A 17,639-nucleotide genomic window follows, 5' to 3' on the forward strand; every position below is an offset into this window, starting at 1 on the left:
GATGTGACAACACAACCAGCTCTTCCTCAGAACACCATGGGGGGGGGGGTGCTGTGAAGTGACATGAGCAGAAAGATATTAATTGCTATGTGGCTCCAAGCCAAGGACGGCCACCTGAGAAAAGGTGAAAAGTGGGTGTAGAATGACAATCTCTCCTTTTAGAAATTGCCATCCTCAATTTCAGGCAAATCTCAAGTATTGGAATGTGCCATTCAGGTAGGAATGAGTGTCAAGACTGAGTTCAGTGTTCACTTCCTCCTCCTGCCTTGAAGAGCTGATAGTTGCTCATCACATCTTCCCATAAAGTATCATCTGATTTCCTGATTTCCTCCCCATCATGCCTTTAGAGTTGTGAATGGTAGCAGCCTTCGAGAGTTTAATACTCTGTAGATTTGTGAAAGAAGTATTTTACAGAATGGATTATAAGTGGACATAGTGTGGGAGTCAAAGTATGTGACACATGTATTTGGATCATTTGTAGTGTCAGTTTTCTGCTGACACTCAGGTGTTGTGTAAGGGGTTGACCTGTATAAAAATATTTGAGCCAAAAAAAGCCACACCTGTTCCCACTGTCCATATATTGTTATTCTATCTTCATTAAAAAAATAATGGATGGTAGATTAAAAGCATCATAAGTGATATCAGAGGGGCAAATTTTGAGAACCATTCTTTCCAGATCCTATGGTTAGAGAACAAGAAAAGATTAGGTAAGTAATCTAGGACTTGTTAAGTGAAAAGATAACCAACACATAGACTCTTGACCCAGTGTATGTTCCATTGTGGTCCATGACACCCTTTCCAAGCCCTGAATCAGCAGCAAAACATTGTGACTTTATAGCCCATGCAGTTCAGCATCCTGGCTGAGTGGTCAACCAGACACCTGTGGGAAACCTACAAATAGGACCTGAGCTCAAAAGCACCCTCGCATCCCGTGGATTCCAGCAACTGGTATTCAAAAGCATTACTGCCTCTAGCTGTGGAGGCAGAGCATAACCATTATGGGCAATAGCCTTCAATAGCCCTTTCCTCCATGAATTTGTCTAATCCTCTTTTAAAGCCATCTGAGTGGTCATCACTGCCTCCTGTGGGCTTGTGTTCCTTCATCTAACTATGCACTGCTTGTTCCTTTTATCTGTTCTGAATCTCCCAACGTTCAGCTTCACTGGATGTCCCTGCGTTCTAGTGTTTTGCATAATTGTATACACTTCTGTCATGTCACCTCTTACTCACCTATTCTCTAAACTAAAAATTCCCAAGAGCTGCAAATTTTCTTCATAGAAGGGGTTACTTGTACTCCTTGATAATTTTGCTTATTCTTTTTTGAATAGTGATCCACCAGGTGTATATACGGACAGGAGTTCTTTCAGAAAACAAGGTCCGGAGTTGTTCAGGGCTTTGTATCCAATATATTTAAATAATTTACCATGAAGTGCTCAAACCTCTTAAATGCTCTTGAGATACTGAGGGAGACTGAAACCGCTGTGCCTTCTGATGTCTTCCTTTACCAACACACGCATACATACATTATTTTATTTGTATGCCTCCTTTCCACAGTTCAAACCATGCTCAAGGTAAAAAACATAAAAAACATAACTACAACATAACAAAAGTAGTCATAAACAATAAATAAAACATGGAACTGATAATAAAACATGAAACACAACCAAACTGAACAGTTTCTACATAAATCACAAGATCTAAAATAAAGATACAAAAAACCAACAGCAACAACAGCAGCAAACCCTCTTCACCCCCAAAAAGCTACACCCCAGCCCCAATCGTCTCACCCGCCATCCTTTCCACTTTAAAATTCACTCACCAGAGCATAGAACGAGGCTGCTGGGTGCCTGAGGCCACGGTCCTCTACACAGTGCAGTTATCTTATGAATAAGCACATGCACTGTTGAAACATTTAAAGCAGCCTCTCTGAGTGAGCACCTTGCTACCCTAAGAGCAGATAAGCCTGGGATGTTTTATAAAACATGCAATAAAACCCTACTTACATGACTATATTCATAGATAATGAATGCAAACCTCCTAATGCAATTAACACCCCATATATTAATACACATTACAAGGACAGGAAAGAAGCACCAGCTTTTTAAAGTACTCCAGATGAAGGCAATGAGATTGCCTCACCATATCACTTGGGTCTATTAAACAGGATGTGGAACTTTCAGTCCATCACATCCCTGACTCAGATTGTCTAGGCAAATATGAAAGTAAGATTATGTTAAAATGAGCTATAGTTTTCAGTTGAGCCTCTGGGTGTCGCTGTTCACCAATTTGCCTACAGAACACACTGGGAGCTCCATAAATTCTCTAATGTATAAACAGAAAATATCTGCATGACCATACTTGCACAGACATTGCAGGGAGTGTAATAGGAGCAACTTTAAATAAAAAACAACAGCATTTACTCAAAAACGTCTGAGCCAGAATAAGTGGCATTTATCCTGTTGCAAGAAAATGGGAGAAAACCAGAAGCAATGGAGCTGTAAAGAGACAATCTTGTTGCAATGCCTCATATTGATGTTCATTTTGAAGACAGTTTCTGCACAACTTCATTATTCCATTCCAGAGGAGATGCAGAAAGGCTCTTTTGTGGGAAATATTGCAAAGGATCTAGGAATGGATGGAAATAATCTTTCAAACCGTGAGCTCCGGATTCTTACCAGAACAGGTATGACTCAGTATTTTGCTTTGAACTACAACAGTGGTCATTTACAAACCACTGAGAGAATTGACAGAGAAGAAATTTGTGCATGGGCAGAGAAGTGCAAATTAAATTTTCAGGTTATTGTTGAGAGTAAAAGAAAACTTTATGGAGTTGAAGTGGAAGTTACTGATATAAATGATAATGCTCCCCACTTTCCTCCAGGACAACTGGAGGTGAAAATTAATGAAATATCTATAAAAGGGTCTCGGTTTCCTCTGCCTGACGCTACTGATCCAGATCTGGGGATAAATTCTGTTCAGAATTACCAACTCACAGGTAGCGTGCATTTTTCTCTGGATGTTCAAACAGGAGAAAATGGTCCCAGGCATGCTGAGCTGGTGCTGGAAAAATCTTTGGACAGAGAGGAACAGCCAGTTTATGATCTAATTCTTATGGCTATGGATGGGGGTGATCCTGTCAGGACTGGCACTGCTCAAATTCAAGTCATTGTTTTAGATGTAAATGACAATGCACCAATTTTTAGCCAACCAGTCTATGAAATCAGCATTGAGGAGAACATTCCCAAAGGGTCCATAGTCTGTGCAGTCAAAGCCACTGATCTGGATGAAGGAATCAACGGAGAGGTGAAATACTCCTTCAAAAAAACCACAAAAAAGGATTCACAAATGTTTCTTTTAAATTCAACAACTGGCATAATAACCCTCATGGGAAACTTGGACTTTGAGACATCATCCTTCTATGAATTTGAGGTGCAAGCCATGGATGGGGGTGGTCTAAGTGACAGGTCAAAGGTTGTGATCATGGTCACAGATCTGAATGACAATGCGCCAGAATTAACTGTGACCTTTCTGACCAACTCCATTCATGAGAACTCATCAACCGGAACAGTTATTGCTATTATAAATGTAGAAGATCAAGATTCTGGAATCAATAGTGAGGTCACATGCACAATTCCCAGAAACCTCCCATTTCAGCTAAAACAATCCATGGACAACTTTTATAGTTTGGTGACAGATGGCCTCCTTGACAGAGAACAAGTGGCAAACTATAACATCACCATCACAGTAACTGATCATGGAATGCCTTCTCTTTCTACAGCCACTATCATAGCCCTGCACATTTTAGATACAAATGATAACCCACCTCACTTTGCAAGATCAGATTACAAATCATTTTTCATGGAAAATAATCAGAGAGGAGCATCCATCTTTTCTCTAACTGCAAATGATCCAGACTGGGAAGAAAACTCCAGAATAACATATTCCATCATAGAAAGTCAAGTGACTGGCTCCCCTCTCTCCTCCTACCTCTCCATTAACTCTGAGACAGGGGTCATCTATGCTCTGAGTTCTTTTGACTATGAAGAGATCAGAGAGATGAAGTTCCTGGTCAAGGCCCAGGATGGAGGTTCTCCACCACTCAGCTCCAACGTCTCAGTGACACTCTTCATCCTGGACCAGAATGACAATGCTCCCCAAATCCTTTACCCTTCCCCTCCCACTGACGGTTCCACAGGGATAGAGCTGGCCCCTCGCTCCTCTGAGCCAGGCTACCTGGTCACTAAGGTGGTGGCCGTGGATGCGGACTCTGGCCAGAATGCCTGGCTCTCCTACCAGCTGATCAAGGCCACCGAGCCAGGGCTCTTCACTCTGGGGCTCCACACAGGAGAGATCAGGACAGCCCGATTCTTTCTGGAGAAAGATGCCCTCAAGCAAAGCCTGGTGGTTTTAGTCAAGGACAACGGGCAGCCTCCAATGTCGGTGTCAGTCACTGTCACTGTGGTCTTGGCAGACAGCATCCCTGACATGCTGACTGATCTGAGCAGTGTCCCAGTATCTGAAGACCCACAGTCAGATCTCACCTTCTACTTGGTGACTGCAGTGGCTTTTGTCTCCTGCTTGTTCTTCGCCTTCCTCCTTGTGTTATTGGCACTCAAACTTCGCAGATGGAAAAATTCTCAGCTGTCTGATAATGCAAGTTTGAATTTCACTGGTGCACCAGTTTCACAGTTTGTGGGGATTGACGGAGTCCGGGCATTTCTTCAGTCTTATTGCCATGAGGTTTCACTGACTTCAGGCTCTCGGAAAAGCCAGATTTTTTTTCCAATTGGAAGCTGTACCAATACTCTGACACCACAACAGGCTCCTGATAAGCCAGGCCCTGTGTTACTCATAGGTGATTCTAACACGGTTACGGAGGAGGCAGCAATCCATCAGGTGAGCACATAAATTTCAGTACTTCCCATTTGATCTCCCAGTATTCTAAAATGCATAGGAAACTTTCCTGAGTACGAAAGGTTTCCTGGCTCAGGCAATCACCACCCAGGAATGGAAGACTAAGAAGAACCACAGCATGGTGTAGATTGCACATCTCTTCCTGAGGCCCCTCATTTGCATGTTTAGTAAAAGCTAAGGATGCATTCCTGAAGGCTGCTAGTGCCATTGTTTAATAATGATTAACAAGGTCTCTAAGTGGGTTAAACCACAGATCCTAGGACTTGCCAATCAGAAGGTTGGTGGTTCGAATCCCTGCAATGGGGTGAGCTCCCATTGCTTGGTCCCTGCTCCTGCCAACCTAGCAGTTCGAAAGCATGTCAAAGCAGGAAGGTAAACGGCGTTTCTGTGCGCTGCTCTGGTTTGCCAGAAGCAGCTTAGTCATACTGGCCACATGACCCGGAAGCTGTACGCTGGCTCCCTCGGCCAATAAAGCGAGATGAGCCCAGAGTCGGTCACAACTGGACCTAATGGTCAGGGGTCCCTTTACCTTTTTAACAAGGTCTCTAGAACAGGTAGGTTTACCAGAACATTTGGTAGAAGGGCTCTCTCTTCATGGCTGTAGGACAGAGGTGGACAACCAGTGAACTGCATACACCCTCCACTTCTGTCAGTGCAGTTCCCCAAACTGCCTATACCTTCCTGCTCCTGCCAAAGAGAAGCACCACCAACAGAGACAGGGTGGGGTGGGGAATCAGTCATATCTCATCTATCTGGTGACTGCAGTGGCTTTTGTTTGCTGCTTGTTCTTCATTTTCCTCCTTGTGTTACTGGCCATCAGGTTGCACAGATGGAGAAAACTGCAGCTGTTTGAGTCAAGGAGTGTGAATTTCAGTGGTACTCCTGTCTCACAGTTTGTGGCTATTGACAGAATCCAAACATTTGTTTACTCTTATTGTGATGATCTTTCTCTTACCACTGACTTTAGGAAAAACCAGTTTAACATTTCCCATTTATCTCTTTTCTTCACCCTTTTCAAAGCAATGAGACATGTTGGTAATTATTTTACTTCACTTATAGCTAGTATCTTATTTTACTAGTGGGGAAATCTTTATTGGTTTAATCTGTGTTTTCTTAAACCACTGGGGCTTACATGACACTAAGGATTTCATATTTGAAATTTATTGTGATTTGGCTCTGTGCAGGATATTTGAGCAAACTACCTACACAAACCAACCTGCCCACTGTATTTATTTCTCATCATAGGCCTTGCTCTGTGTTCTGTCAGGTTGCCATATGTCCAGAATTTCCCAGACATATCCAGAATTTGTCAGCATCATCTGGGCAGAAATCAGAAAAAAATTAGGGAAAGTCCGGGCGTATGGCAGCCCATGTGGGCAGTTGTGATCTTGCCCAACAACTTTTCTGTCCAGATTTTCACTGTTTGAAACATGGCAACTGAAGGTCTGATTGCCTGAGACACAAGCCAGAAGGCACAGTGGGTGGTCTTCTCACTTTGGTGAGTGGCAAGGAGGGGAAAAGAGGGGGAAAGAAGATAGCAGAAAGAGGAATAAAAGGGGTGGCCTATTTTTTTGTCTTGGCCCCTCCCCCCCCCCCCCGACTGTGCCCACATTTGGCTTCAGCCCTGTCCACCACTGGCTTTTGTCTTGCCCAGCATCTGCATACGGCCCCTGGCAGATTACTTCTGGCCCCCTGTTCTGTTCTGTTGTGGAATGCCTCCCTGCTGGGAAGTCCGATTGCCCCCCTCATTAACTGACAGACTGTGAAGACCTCTATGTTCAATTACACTGTCAATTACTTCCTCCACCTTCCTGTTGGTTGATTGATTGTTTTCATTCAAGTTGTGATTTGCTTTGGAAGTCCCTGGACTAAAAGCTGAGATGAACCTATTTTGAAAAAATAAATACATTTTCCTGTGGTAACATGATTTTCTGGTTGTCTTTACCAACCACTATTCTTAAACAGGTGTAACTTGTGCCTAGTTAGGTGCAAGTAATAATTGCTCACAGTAGGCATAAAGTATCTCTAAGCCTGGAAGGAAAGGTGGTGTTGCTATATGCACTTTGAGTGCTGGTGGGAATTGCATGCTGAAATAGCTGCCCTATCCTGCCTGCATTACAGTTCCCAATCCCATACCAGGAGCCATGTGTTAGAACAGGCCCTCCAAATGTTTTGGGACTACAATTCCCATCATCCCAGACCACTGGTCCTGCTAGCTAGGGATGATGGGAGTTGTAGTCCCAAAAACACCTGGAGGGCTGAGTTTGGGGATGCCTGGGCCAGAAGGAGACATCCATCCTCTAATCTACCTTGCTGGACTGGGTCATTAGTCAAATATAGATTCATTTTGCTATGTGTATGCATTATGTTTTAGTCTATGCATTTGGCTAATCTTTCTTCACTGAACAATGGTGTTACTATTCACTGATAACTCCACGTTTTCAGGCAATAAGAATTTAACCTATCAAATTAATATCAACAATAAGACCCATAGAATGTTAGAGAATGTTAGAAAATCATTCTGAATCTATGATTGCATTCAAGTCAAGAGTGGATACAAGCCGTTCTGGATATATCTTAGACCCCCTAAAGAAAGTTTCTCATCACTCAAATCCTCTCTGCTGAATGGCTCTGCACTGATACAATAATGGCAGAAAAGAAAGTTCTCAGTTCAAAACTACTACTGTTACTACTACTACTACTACTACTACTACTATTACTACTACTACGATTAATTATTACATTTCAGTTTACAGTCTGACAAACTGAAATTCTGGCAGAGTAGTGCACACTTTGAATGCACTTGTGTAGAAGCTTTTTCTTCATGTCATAAACATTCCTGATTAATTACAATAAACTTCCACATGTGCCAAAGCAATCCAAAAACGCAATACATCTAACAAATCTTTTATCTTCAGATATAAGTCTCATTGAGTTTATACTCAGGTAAGTTGGTATAGGATTGCAATGTAAAAACTGTAATAAAATCTTACTAGCAAAGGTTGAATAGAATTAAGTACCAGTACTATGAAAACAGAAATGAAAAACCAATTATTCAAAAGGATCATATGCGTCTTCTTGGGAAATACCATTGAAAAGCATCCAAAAAAGTCAAAGGGAGAATATTGAATAATTCACCACCTAAGGAATTAGGAATCATCACACAGAATCGTAAGGAAAGATGTATCACCCAAAACTTCCTCTAGTGCAGCAGTGGCCAGCCAGATGCCACAGGGAAGATTACAAACATATGAGAAAAATGTCAAATGAATATGCATGCCTAAAGAATGAAAGAGTTATTCTGTGCTAAAGTGAATTTAAATTTCTTTTTCAGCATTTTATTATGGCCAATAGAACAGAAATAAAGCACACAATGCACCAAAATCTTAAAGACAGAACAAAATACAAAATTTAAATTTGCTAAACAAGTTCATAATTAAATAAAGGCCAAATCACCAGAATTCTGGCAGGGATAGGGTTGCCAGGGCATCCCACAATTGTTTTTAGGAAAACCTGAAACTTGTTGAGCTTTTTCTAGACAAAAACACCCCCAAAACCATGATTTTGCGATTGACTTGAATAAGAATGAGGACAAAGCGCCAACTCTTGGAAATTCCCCCAAGATGTCAATTCCGCCTTTGAAATCCTAGTAACGTCCAGGGAAATCCGAACGTATGGCAGCCCTAGGCAGGGATGTAGGCTTTCTGAATTATTGCATGGTTTTCTTCTGCTGGCAACTGCTTGCGTTTATGCTACATCAAAAACACCCTAAAGTGTCATTATCATCTACCAGGAAAAGCAATAAAAATATTAAAATAACAGTTTGTATGCAATAAAAAACAAATCTGAATTAAGCTTATGTGACTTCTAATCAAGCAATACTAAAGTACATTTGGACAACCAGTGAAATAATTTTTAGTCCTTCACAATTCTCCATAGATATCAGGGCAAAAAAGGAATATAGAATTATAAACATGAATATAAGCAAATTCAGTTCCCCATGTGGACTCTGAGTGTCACTGTTGGACAACATGGGAGCAGCCATGGCTCAGCATTTCCGAGACTCTTGGAGCAGTCTCTCTCTCTCAACACTTCAGCTGAGCAGAAAGGAAAAGCTTTTATTTTAAAAGCTGCTCAAGAAAGGAAAGCTCTCAGTTTCCCAAGGATCAGCTGAAAAGAAGAATATTTCTATTATTTCAAATAAGTGTACTGGGAGTCTTGAAAACTGTACTGAAAGAAGGAAGAAATCAGGAAAGGCAATGGATGTGGTGGAAGTAAAGCAGGCAGAGAGAACAAGGAAGATCACCAGGAGGCAAGTACTGTTTCTGTTCATATTCTGGTCTGTGTTCTGCTGCCAGGTAGTGTCTGAGCAGGTTCAGTATTCGGTTCCAGAGGAAGCAGAGCAGGGCTCCTTTGTGGGGAACCTTGCTAAAGATCTGGGGTTGGATCTCAGAGAGCTGTCAAAGCGCAAGCTTGGTATTTCTTCAGAAAAGCAATTCTTTGATCTGAATGAACAAAATGGCAACCTGTATGTGAATGAGAGAATAGACCGGGAAGAGATTTGTCGGGAATCATCCACTTGTGTCCTCAAATTAGAAGTTGTGGCACACAATCCTTTGAATATTTTCCACATAAATATTTTTATCCAGGACATTAATGACAATGCCCCATATTTCCGGAATGAAAATGTTGAGCTTAAATTGAGTGAGTCTACTCTGCCAGGAACTCGATTTGCTCTTGGAAATGCTGAAGATAAAGATATTGGAACAAATTCCCTGCAGAATTATCAATTGAGCTCAACTCCATATTTCAAGTTGGAAATTCAAAACAGCAATAATGGTGGCAAATATGCAGAATTAGTATTGCAGAAACAACTGGACAGGGAAAAGGAACAAATGCATAACATGGTCCTTACAGCCATGGATGGTGGAGAACCTCCAAAAACCGGAACAGTCAAAATATTGGTAAGAGTTATTGATGCTAATGACAATGCTCCTGTTTTCACCCAGGCAAACTATAAAGTGAGCCTGAAGGAGAGTGCACCCAAAGGAACCTCTGTGCTTCAAGTCAAAGCATCTGACAGTGATGAAGGGTCAAATGCTGAGATCACTTATACATTCAGTGACATCCCAGAAACAGCTGAGCAGAAGTTTCATCTGGATCCCAGAGATGGAACAATTACACTTATAGAAAGTGTTGATTTTGAGGACAGACAAAAATATGTGATGATAATTAAGGCAAGTGATGGAGGAGGCTTGGCGGCACATTGCAATGTGGAGATTGAGGTTCTTGATGAGAATGACAATGCTCCAGATGTGATCCTTACATCCGTGTCCAGCCCAGTTCCTGAAGATGTCACATCTGGAGCTGTGATTGCTCTCATTAAAGTTCAGGACAGGGATTCTGGGGATAATGGAGAAATCATCTGTCACCTGAAGGAACTTGTACCTTTCCTGATAGTCTCATCTTCGGATAATTACTTCAAGCTCCTCATAGATGGTGCCCTTGACAGAGAAAGGACTCCCGAGTATAATATTACAATCACAGCCACAGACAAAGGCACACCTCCACTCTCCACACACAAAACCATATCAATACAGATCTCAGATATCAATGATAACCCACCAGCCTTTGAAAAATTTTCCTATACTGCCTACATTCCAGAAAACAACCCATCTGGAGCTTCAATTTTCCACATCAAGGCCTCTGACCCAGATCTGGATCGCAATGCCCGAATCACTTACTCCATCCTTAACAGCAACATCAAGGACCTGCCTCTCTCCTCCTATGTCTCCATTAACTCTGAGACTGGAATCATCTATGCCCAACGCTCCTTTGACTATGAGCAATTCAGGGAGTTTCAGATTCAAGTGAAGGCCCAAGATGGAGGTTCTCCACCACTCAATAGCAGTGCCACAGTGACAGTATGTGTTTTGGATCGAAATGATAACGCTCCGCAGATCCTGTACCCCTCACAATCAACAGAGGGCTCACCTTTCTTTGAGATGGTGCCTCGGTCAGCTGAGTCGGGTTATCTGGTGACGAAGGTGGTGGCCGTGGACTTTGATTCGGGACACAATGCCTGGCTCTCCTTCCATCTCCTGCAGGCCACAGAGCCCTCACTCTTCAGCATTGGCTCCCACACAGGAGAGGTGCAAACAGTCCGAGCATTACTTGAGAGAGATGCAGTGAAGCAGAGGCTGGTCATCCTGGTGAAGGACAATGGGCATCCTCCTCTCTCAGCCACCACAACGTTGAGCCTGGTGTTTGCTGAGAACTTCCAGGAGGCTCTTCCAGAAATGAACTCCCAACCAAATGACTCAGAGTATCAGTCTGATCTACAGTTTTATTTGGTATTGGCCTTGACCTTGGTGTCCTTTCTGTTCCTGGTGACGGTGATACTGACCATTCTGATAAAGCTTCGAAGGTCAAGGAACCCCACTTTCCTTCAGTGCTTTATTCCTGACCCCCATTCAAAGGCTGGTGCCATATTCCCACCCAATTATGAGGACGGAACTTTGCCTTATTCCTACCAGGTCTGTCTGTCCTCTGAATCCAGGAGGAATGAGCTGACATTCCTGCAGCCCACTGTCCAAATAGCAGAGAACATCCTTTGCAATGGCAACTCTGACATTTCTTTGGTGGTCAGTGGAGGTAATTTAATTTCTGAAAAGGAAAATGACAGCACGGTGAGTTATATTGCATGTTCCTTATAGGCAATTTGGTGTTATCACTTGTTTGAGAGTTTAATTGTAAACAGTGGATGTTATCAAACTGGCATCCTAGAGAATTCAGACAATGTCATCAGGGAAATAGGTAGGGAGTAGTATTGAGCTGCTACTGCTGTAGAGCAAGCTAATTGGACTTTCCAGCAGCTATTGAGGGGCAGCATAGCAGGATGGCGGAGGCTGTGTCAGAATTGTCCAGGTACAAATCTGCATGGTAACTCGGTGTCGTGCTAAGATCACAGAGTGGTGCAGCATGGCTGAGTGGAGAGAATGATATTTTCTTCTTCTTCTTATCTTTGCAGTACAAATGCAATTGAATATGTAGCTATTTTCACATTCTGTCCTTTAAGAAATTTACAAGAAGAAATACCAAAAAGTCTTTCATAGAATATTCTTTAAATAAGTTGGTAAATTTCTTAGTAATTGGTAAAGTTTTTCAACTGAATTTTAGGAAGTGTTTGTGGAGCTTTTAATGGGTTGGATTATTTAATGAGAGTAAAGGATTAATTAATCACTAAACATTTTAGAATAACTTGATTTGGTTCTCATATATACAAATAATCTTACATAGCATTTGGATATTGTGTTCCTGTCACAGACAGAGCTTGGGATTTGGGTCTGATGAGAATAGCACAACATATTAAGTGGTGGAGCTCTGATGGAAGCTATCAGTTGTACAAGCATTTCTTAGGTCCTGTGACTGCATGCTGTTTGTAGAATGAAAAATGCTCATGTACAACCTGTGTAGAAGAGTGACATCAAAAGGAAGTTTCTCTTGGCATGATTTCTAGAGATGTTGTATACCACTCTTTGTGGGGGGGTAGTGGTGGGGGGACTATAGAATTATTTTAAATAAAAAATTAAATAATATGCACATATTCCCCTGCTTCCAAGATATGTATATACTGGAAATGGTCCCTGAATTGACAAATACCCTAAACCAAACATGACCGTATCATGAACCCGAAACGATCCCCTGCCCCCCCCCCGCCGGCTCCTGCCCTGGCCAGGTCCTGTATTCTCTTATACAGTGGTACCTCGGGTTACATACGCTTCAGGTTACATACGCTTCAGGTTACACACTCCGCTAACCCAGAAATAGTGCTTCAGGTTAAGAACTTTGCTTCAGGATAAGAACAGAAATTGGGCTCCGGCGCGGGAGGCCCCATTAGCTAAAGTGGTGATTCAGGTTAAGAACAGTTTCAGGTTAAGAACAGACCTCCAGAACGAATTATTGAGTGACAGCTACCAATGGTAGATGCCCTTTTAACTCTTTGGCATGGAATGTTTTCTTATGGAGAGTCAATCTGGCCAGGACATACACCTGCACATCCTGTAATTGCTGTACTTTAAAGCTGGGTCATGTTCACCACCAGTGTATATTCCATTAGGAAAGATGAAGACTAATGTTAAAAGAACATTTGTTGGCATTATCTAGTGGATAATTCAGTGTCTTGTCCCTCCTGCTAATGGCCAAATTCAGTTTTAGCAGTTTAATCTTGTAGAACAAGAAGTACAACATCAAGTTATCCATCCACAGTAGTGGTGTTTGTGATAAGCTGGAGCTGTGGATGAGGCAGCAGTGTGGCTGGGTCTGTATGCTTCTGTCAGCAACCAATCTGGCATTCCTGCTGGTGCACCTGCATGGTCCTAACCTTGCCGTGGCTGAAGCCCAGCCCTTTCCAGATAAGCAGTGGCAATAAATTACAGAGAATGTGGCCATTTTACTTCTTTGCTCTGTGCAGTAATACCTAGTGTTCAAGGCACTTCACATATATTGCTGTGCAACTCTTACAATAACCTAGAAAAGTAGATCAATGTTATGATATTGGGGTAGGGGGAGAGGCTGCATTCAAATTTGTGGGGAATATTGCATTAGTTATTTTTCCTGCGTTTAATGGCAGCATTTCTGTCCTGTTCTTTTCACTGTGGTACCTGCTGTGCTAAGGAACTGTGGTTTTTGACTGATATACCAGCAAGTTGGGCTGAATTTCATGCACACCAGTGTATTTGGTATCACACAACAATGAATGTCATTGGCTAATGCCGCAACTCTGTCAGCCTTTCTGCACATGGATGCCTCTGTTTCCCCATGAAAACAGCAGGAAAGAACTGTGTGTCAGCATATCAGTTTCCTCACTTTACAACTACAAACATTGCACTGACACAAAGAAAATAGGAAGTACCAGAGGCTTACTATTCTTTTTTCTGCATCCAAAACGAATCTTTTGAATATCCAGCAAACAACATTGCTGAGAAAGTTCAATATTTCAGAATTCAATTCATTCCAGAATTTCCAGTAATGGGGTAGAGAAGGAACCCTAAACACACTTGTCTTTCCTGCTCCTTTTCAGTTTGTTTACTACAACAGAAGTTGTCACTCTTCTTTATCCTTAGTGGGTAAATTTGAAGGAAAAAATAAAGAATATAGAAAAATATACATAGTTATCCTAGCTATATCTTCATTTATAATATTTATAATACTATAATATAATAGTACAGTGAAATGGTGTTTATTTAATTTTCAAAACTGAGCTTTTTGCACTTTGGGCTTGATCCTCTGGGTGTCACTGTTCACCAGAATGGAGGAGAAATGAGAAATCCTGCCCAATTGAAGTTGCCTTTCCGTTAAACACAAACACAAAATATCTGAAGGAACAAGCTGTTTGTCAGCGTAAAGAAGAAACAGAAGTGCATTTTTCTTTAAAAAATTGGATACAGCATCATTTGAATCAGAATTGAAGGGCCTTTAACCTGCTGCAAGGATGGAAGGAATTCAGAGGCTGTGGAATTGCAGAAAAGGAATCTTCCAGTGCCTTTTCATGATGCTTTCTTGGAAGGCAGTTTCTGGGCAGATCCACTACTCCATTCCAGAAGAGATGCACAAAGGCTCTTCTGTGGGGAATATTGCAAAGGACCTGGGAATGGATGGCAAGCTGCTCCCAAACCATGGACTGCGCATTGTTTCTCCTGTAGGTATGATTCAGTACTTTTCTTTGAATGCCAACAATGGCCATTTGCAGATATCTGAGAGAATAGATAGAGAGGAAATTTGTGGAGAGGCAGAGAAATGTATGTTGAAGTTTCAGGTTCTTGTTGAAAGCAAACTGAAGCTTTATGGAATTGAAGTGGAAATTACAGATATAAATGACAATGCTCCCCACTTCCCTCTATGGGAACAGGAGCTGGAAATCAGTGAGGCATCTACACCTGGATTCCAGGTTCCTCTTCCTGAAGCTCAAGATCCAGATTGGGGGATAAATTCCGTGCAGAGCTATCAACTCACAGGCAGTAGCCATTTTGCTTTGCATGTGCAAACAGAAGAAAATGGTGCCAGACTTGTTGAACTTGTGTTGGAAAAGTCACTGGACAGAGAGGAACAATCAGCTTACGATTTGCTCCTCACAGCTACTGATGGAGGTGATCCTATCAAATCTGGCACATTACAAATCCACATCGCCGTCCTTGATGCAAATGACAATGCACCAGTTTTCAGCCAACCTCTCTATGAAGTGAGTGTCAATGAGAATATTCCCAAGTGGTCCACACTCTTGACAGTGAGAGCAACTGATAAGGATGAAGGAATCAATGGAGACATTAAATATTTTTTCCAAAAAATCACAAAGAAAGACTCCCAAATGTTTCTGTTAAATTCCACAACAGGTGAAATCATCCTTACTGGGAATCTTGATTATGAGGAATCATCTTTATATGTATTTGAGATACAAGCCAAAGATGGAGGAGGCCTGAGTGACAGATCAAAAGTTGTGATATCAGTTACGGATCTGAATGACAATGCACCCGAATTATCAATTACCTTTGCCACCAACACCATACTTGAAAGTTCACCATCCCAAACGGTAATTGCCATTTTAAATGTCCAAGACCGAGATTCAGGAATCAATGGGGAAATCACATGTTCAATCCCTAGCAATCTCCCTTTTCAGCTAAAGAAGTCCATGGATAACTTTTACAGTTTGGTAACTGATGGTGCCCTTGACAGGGAACAGGTGTCAGTCTTCAATATTACTGTCACTGTTACTGACCATGGAGTCCCCCCTCTTTCTACAGTCACAGTTATCACACTTCATGTTTTAGACACAAATGACAACCCACCCCTCTTTGAAAAAACAGACTATACTTTCTATTTTGTTGAGAATAACCAAAGAGGAGCGATGGTCTCTTCCTTAAGAGCAAATGATCTTGACTGGGAAGAAAATGCCAGAATAACATATTCCATCACTGATGACCAAAGAAGTGACTCCCGCCTCTCCTCCTACCTCTCCATTAACTCTGAGACGGGGGTTATATATGCTCTGACCTCCTTTGATTATGAAGAGTTTCGAGACATTCGGTTCCGTGTAAAGGCCCAGGATGGAGGTTCTCCACCACTCAGCTCCAACGTCTCAGTGACTCTCTTCATCCTGGACCAGAATGACAACGCTCCCCAAATTCTATACCCTTCCCCTCCCACTGATGGCTCCACAGGGATAGAGCTGGCCCCTCGCTCCTCTGAGCCAGGCTACCTGGTCACTAAGGTGGTGGCCGTGGATGCAGACTCTGGCCAGAATGCCTGGCTCTCCTACCAGCTGATCAAGGCCACCGAGCCAGGGCTCTTCACTCTGGGGCTCCACACGGGAGAGATCAGGACGGCCCGCTTCTTTCTGGAGAAAGATGCCCTCAAGCAAAGCCTGGTGGTTTTAGTCAAGGACAATGGGCAGCCACCTCTCTCTGCTTCAGCCACTCTGACTGTGGTGCTGGCTGACACCATCCCTGCAGTCCTCTCAGACCTGAGCAGCATCTCAGCTCCTGTAGATCCTCCATCTGACCTCACCTTCTACCTGGTCCTTGCAGTGGCTTTTGTCTCCTGCTTGTTCTTCACTTTCCTCCTTGTGTTGCTGGCCATCAAGTTGCACAGGTGGAGAAATTCTCAGCTGCTTGAATCGGGGAGTGTGAATTTCAGTGGTGCTCCTATCTCACAGTTTGTGGGGATTGATGGAGTCCGAGCATTTCTGCACTCCTACTGCCATGATGTTTCTCTGACTTCAGGCTCTAAGAAAAGCCAGTTTAGTATTTCCAAGGCAAATTATTCCAATACTCTGAGCAATCAACAGACTTGTGAGGTAAAGAATCCTATCATATCTGGTGAAGATTTAAATTTTAATGATGGTGATCCAGTCATAGTCCAGGTGAGTTAATCTGGTTATCTTTTGATTTTATATGAACTTACTCATCTTGGTGAATTTTACATCTATCTGCTATCTGCAATACTATACTGGAAGGTATTATTATACATAGCATTTTATTTGATATTTATTAGTACCACCACAGTTGTTTTTTCAGTATTTGTGTTTCATGCTATAACACAGACAAATTATTTCACACAATTACATTTCTTATCTTTACTGTTATATTGCCCAGCAGTAAAATGACTCTCTGATCCTCATTGCCAAGTATATATTATGGTATGTAAAAATATAATTGATGCTATGCAGCATTTTAATGAACATCAATATTATGGGCACCATCCATAGGAGAGATAAGCACATGCTTATGTTCCTTCTCCAGAAATCACTGGGTCTCAGAAATGCTTTTCTTTGGCCAAAATGTACCATATAGTTGTAGGATATTTTGGAATAACATGTGCATAGTAAGAATAATCATGTGTTATAGTTATGCACTTGTTTGACTGATATTCTAGCATCTGCTGAATCGAGAAAAATGAATATAACATACTAACTGAATATGAATTAAGATAGATTATTTAGCGCATTTGTGCAATTAGTTTTAGGCTGAATCTTCTGTCTTTTCCATTAGTAAATGTCATGTGGATTCTCATGTTCTCTGCCGGGATGGGTAGGGCAGAAGGAAAATCAAAGATGTAAACTGGCAGAAGAAAACACTCCCATATGCAAGGATTAAAGCAAATCTTCCATATGATGGACCTCTACCACTTTCCAAACCTATAAAAGGAATTAGATCAAAGACAGAGAGGTG

At 42.0% G+C, this 17,639-nt stretch overlaps 3 protein-coding genes across 3 annotated transcripts in view; all 3 read left to right on the forward strand.

The window, feature by feature from the left end:
- Positions 1 to 17,639, forward strand: part of LOC310767368 (uncharacterized protein) — a 49,228-nt gene that overhangs the window by 19,225 nt on the left and 12,364 nt on the right. The window contains exon 4 of the mRNA XM_083624238.1: positions 9,045 to 11,603. Coding sequence (XP_083480364.1) covers positions 9,045 to 11,603 — 2,559 coding nt within the window. The remainder of the gene's footprint in view (positions 1 to 9,044; positions 11,604 to 17,639) is intronic.
- Positions 1,356 to 7,936, forward strand: LOC310767508 (protocadherin gamma-A12-like). The gene is made up of 2 exons (XM_083624548.1): positions 1,356 to 5,151; positions 5,464 to 7,936. Exon 1 carries the CDS (start codon positions 2,470 to 2,472, stop codon positions 4,906 to 4,908), a length of 2,439 nt encoding a protein of 812 aa, XP_083480674.1. The 5' UTR covers positions 1,356 to 2,469; the 3' UTR covers positions 4,909 to 5,151; positions 5,464 to 7,936.
- On the forward strand, positions 14,199 to 16,840 carry LOC310767510 (protocadherin gamma-A6-like; the record flags this gene model as incomplete). The annotated part of the gene is made up of 1 exon (XM_083624551.1): positions 14,199 to 16,840. The coding sequence occupies exon 1, from the start codon at positions 14,408 to 14,410 to the stop codon at positions 16,838 to 16,840; it is 2,433 nt and encodes an 810-aa protein (XP_083480677.1). The 5' UTR covers positions 14,199 to 14,407.

The sequence above is a fragment of the Podarcis filfolensis genome (assembly GCF_964270895.1).
Source record: "Podarcis filfolensis genome assembly, chromosome: 7".
Taxonomy (NCBI): Eukaryota; Metazoa; Chordata; class Lepidosauria; order Squamata; family Lacertidae; genus Podarcis; species Podarcis filfolensis.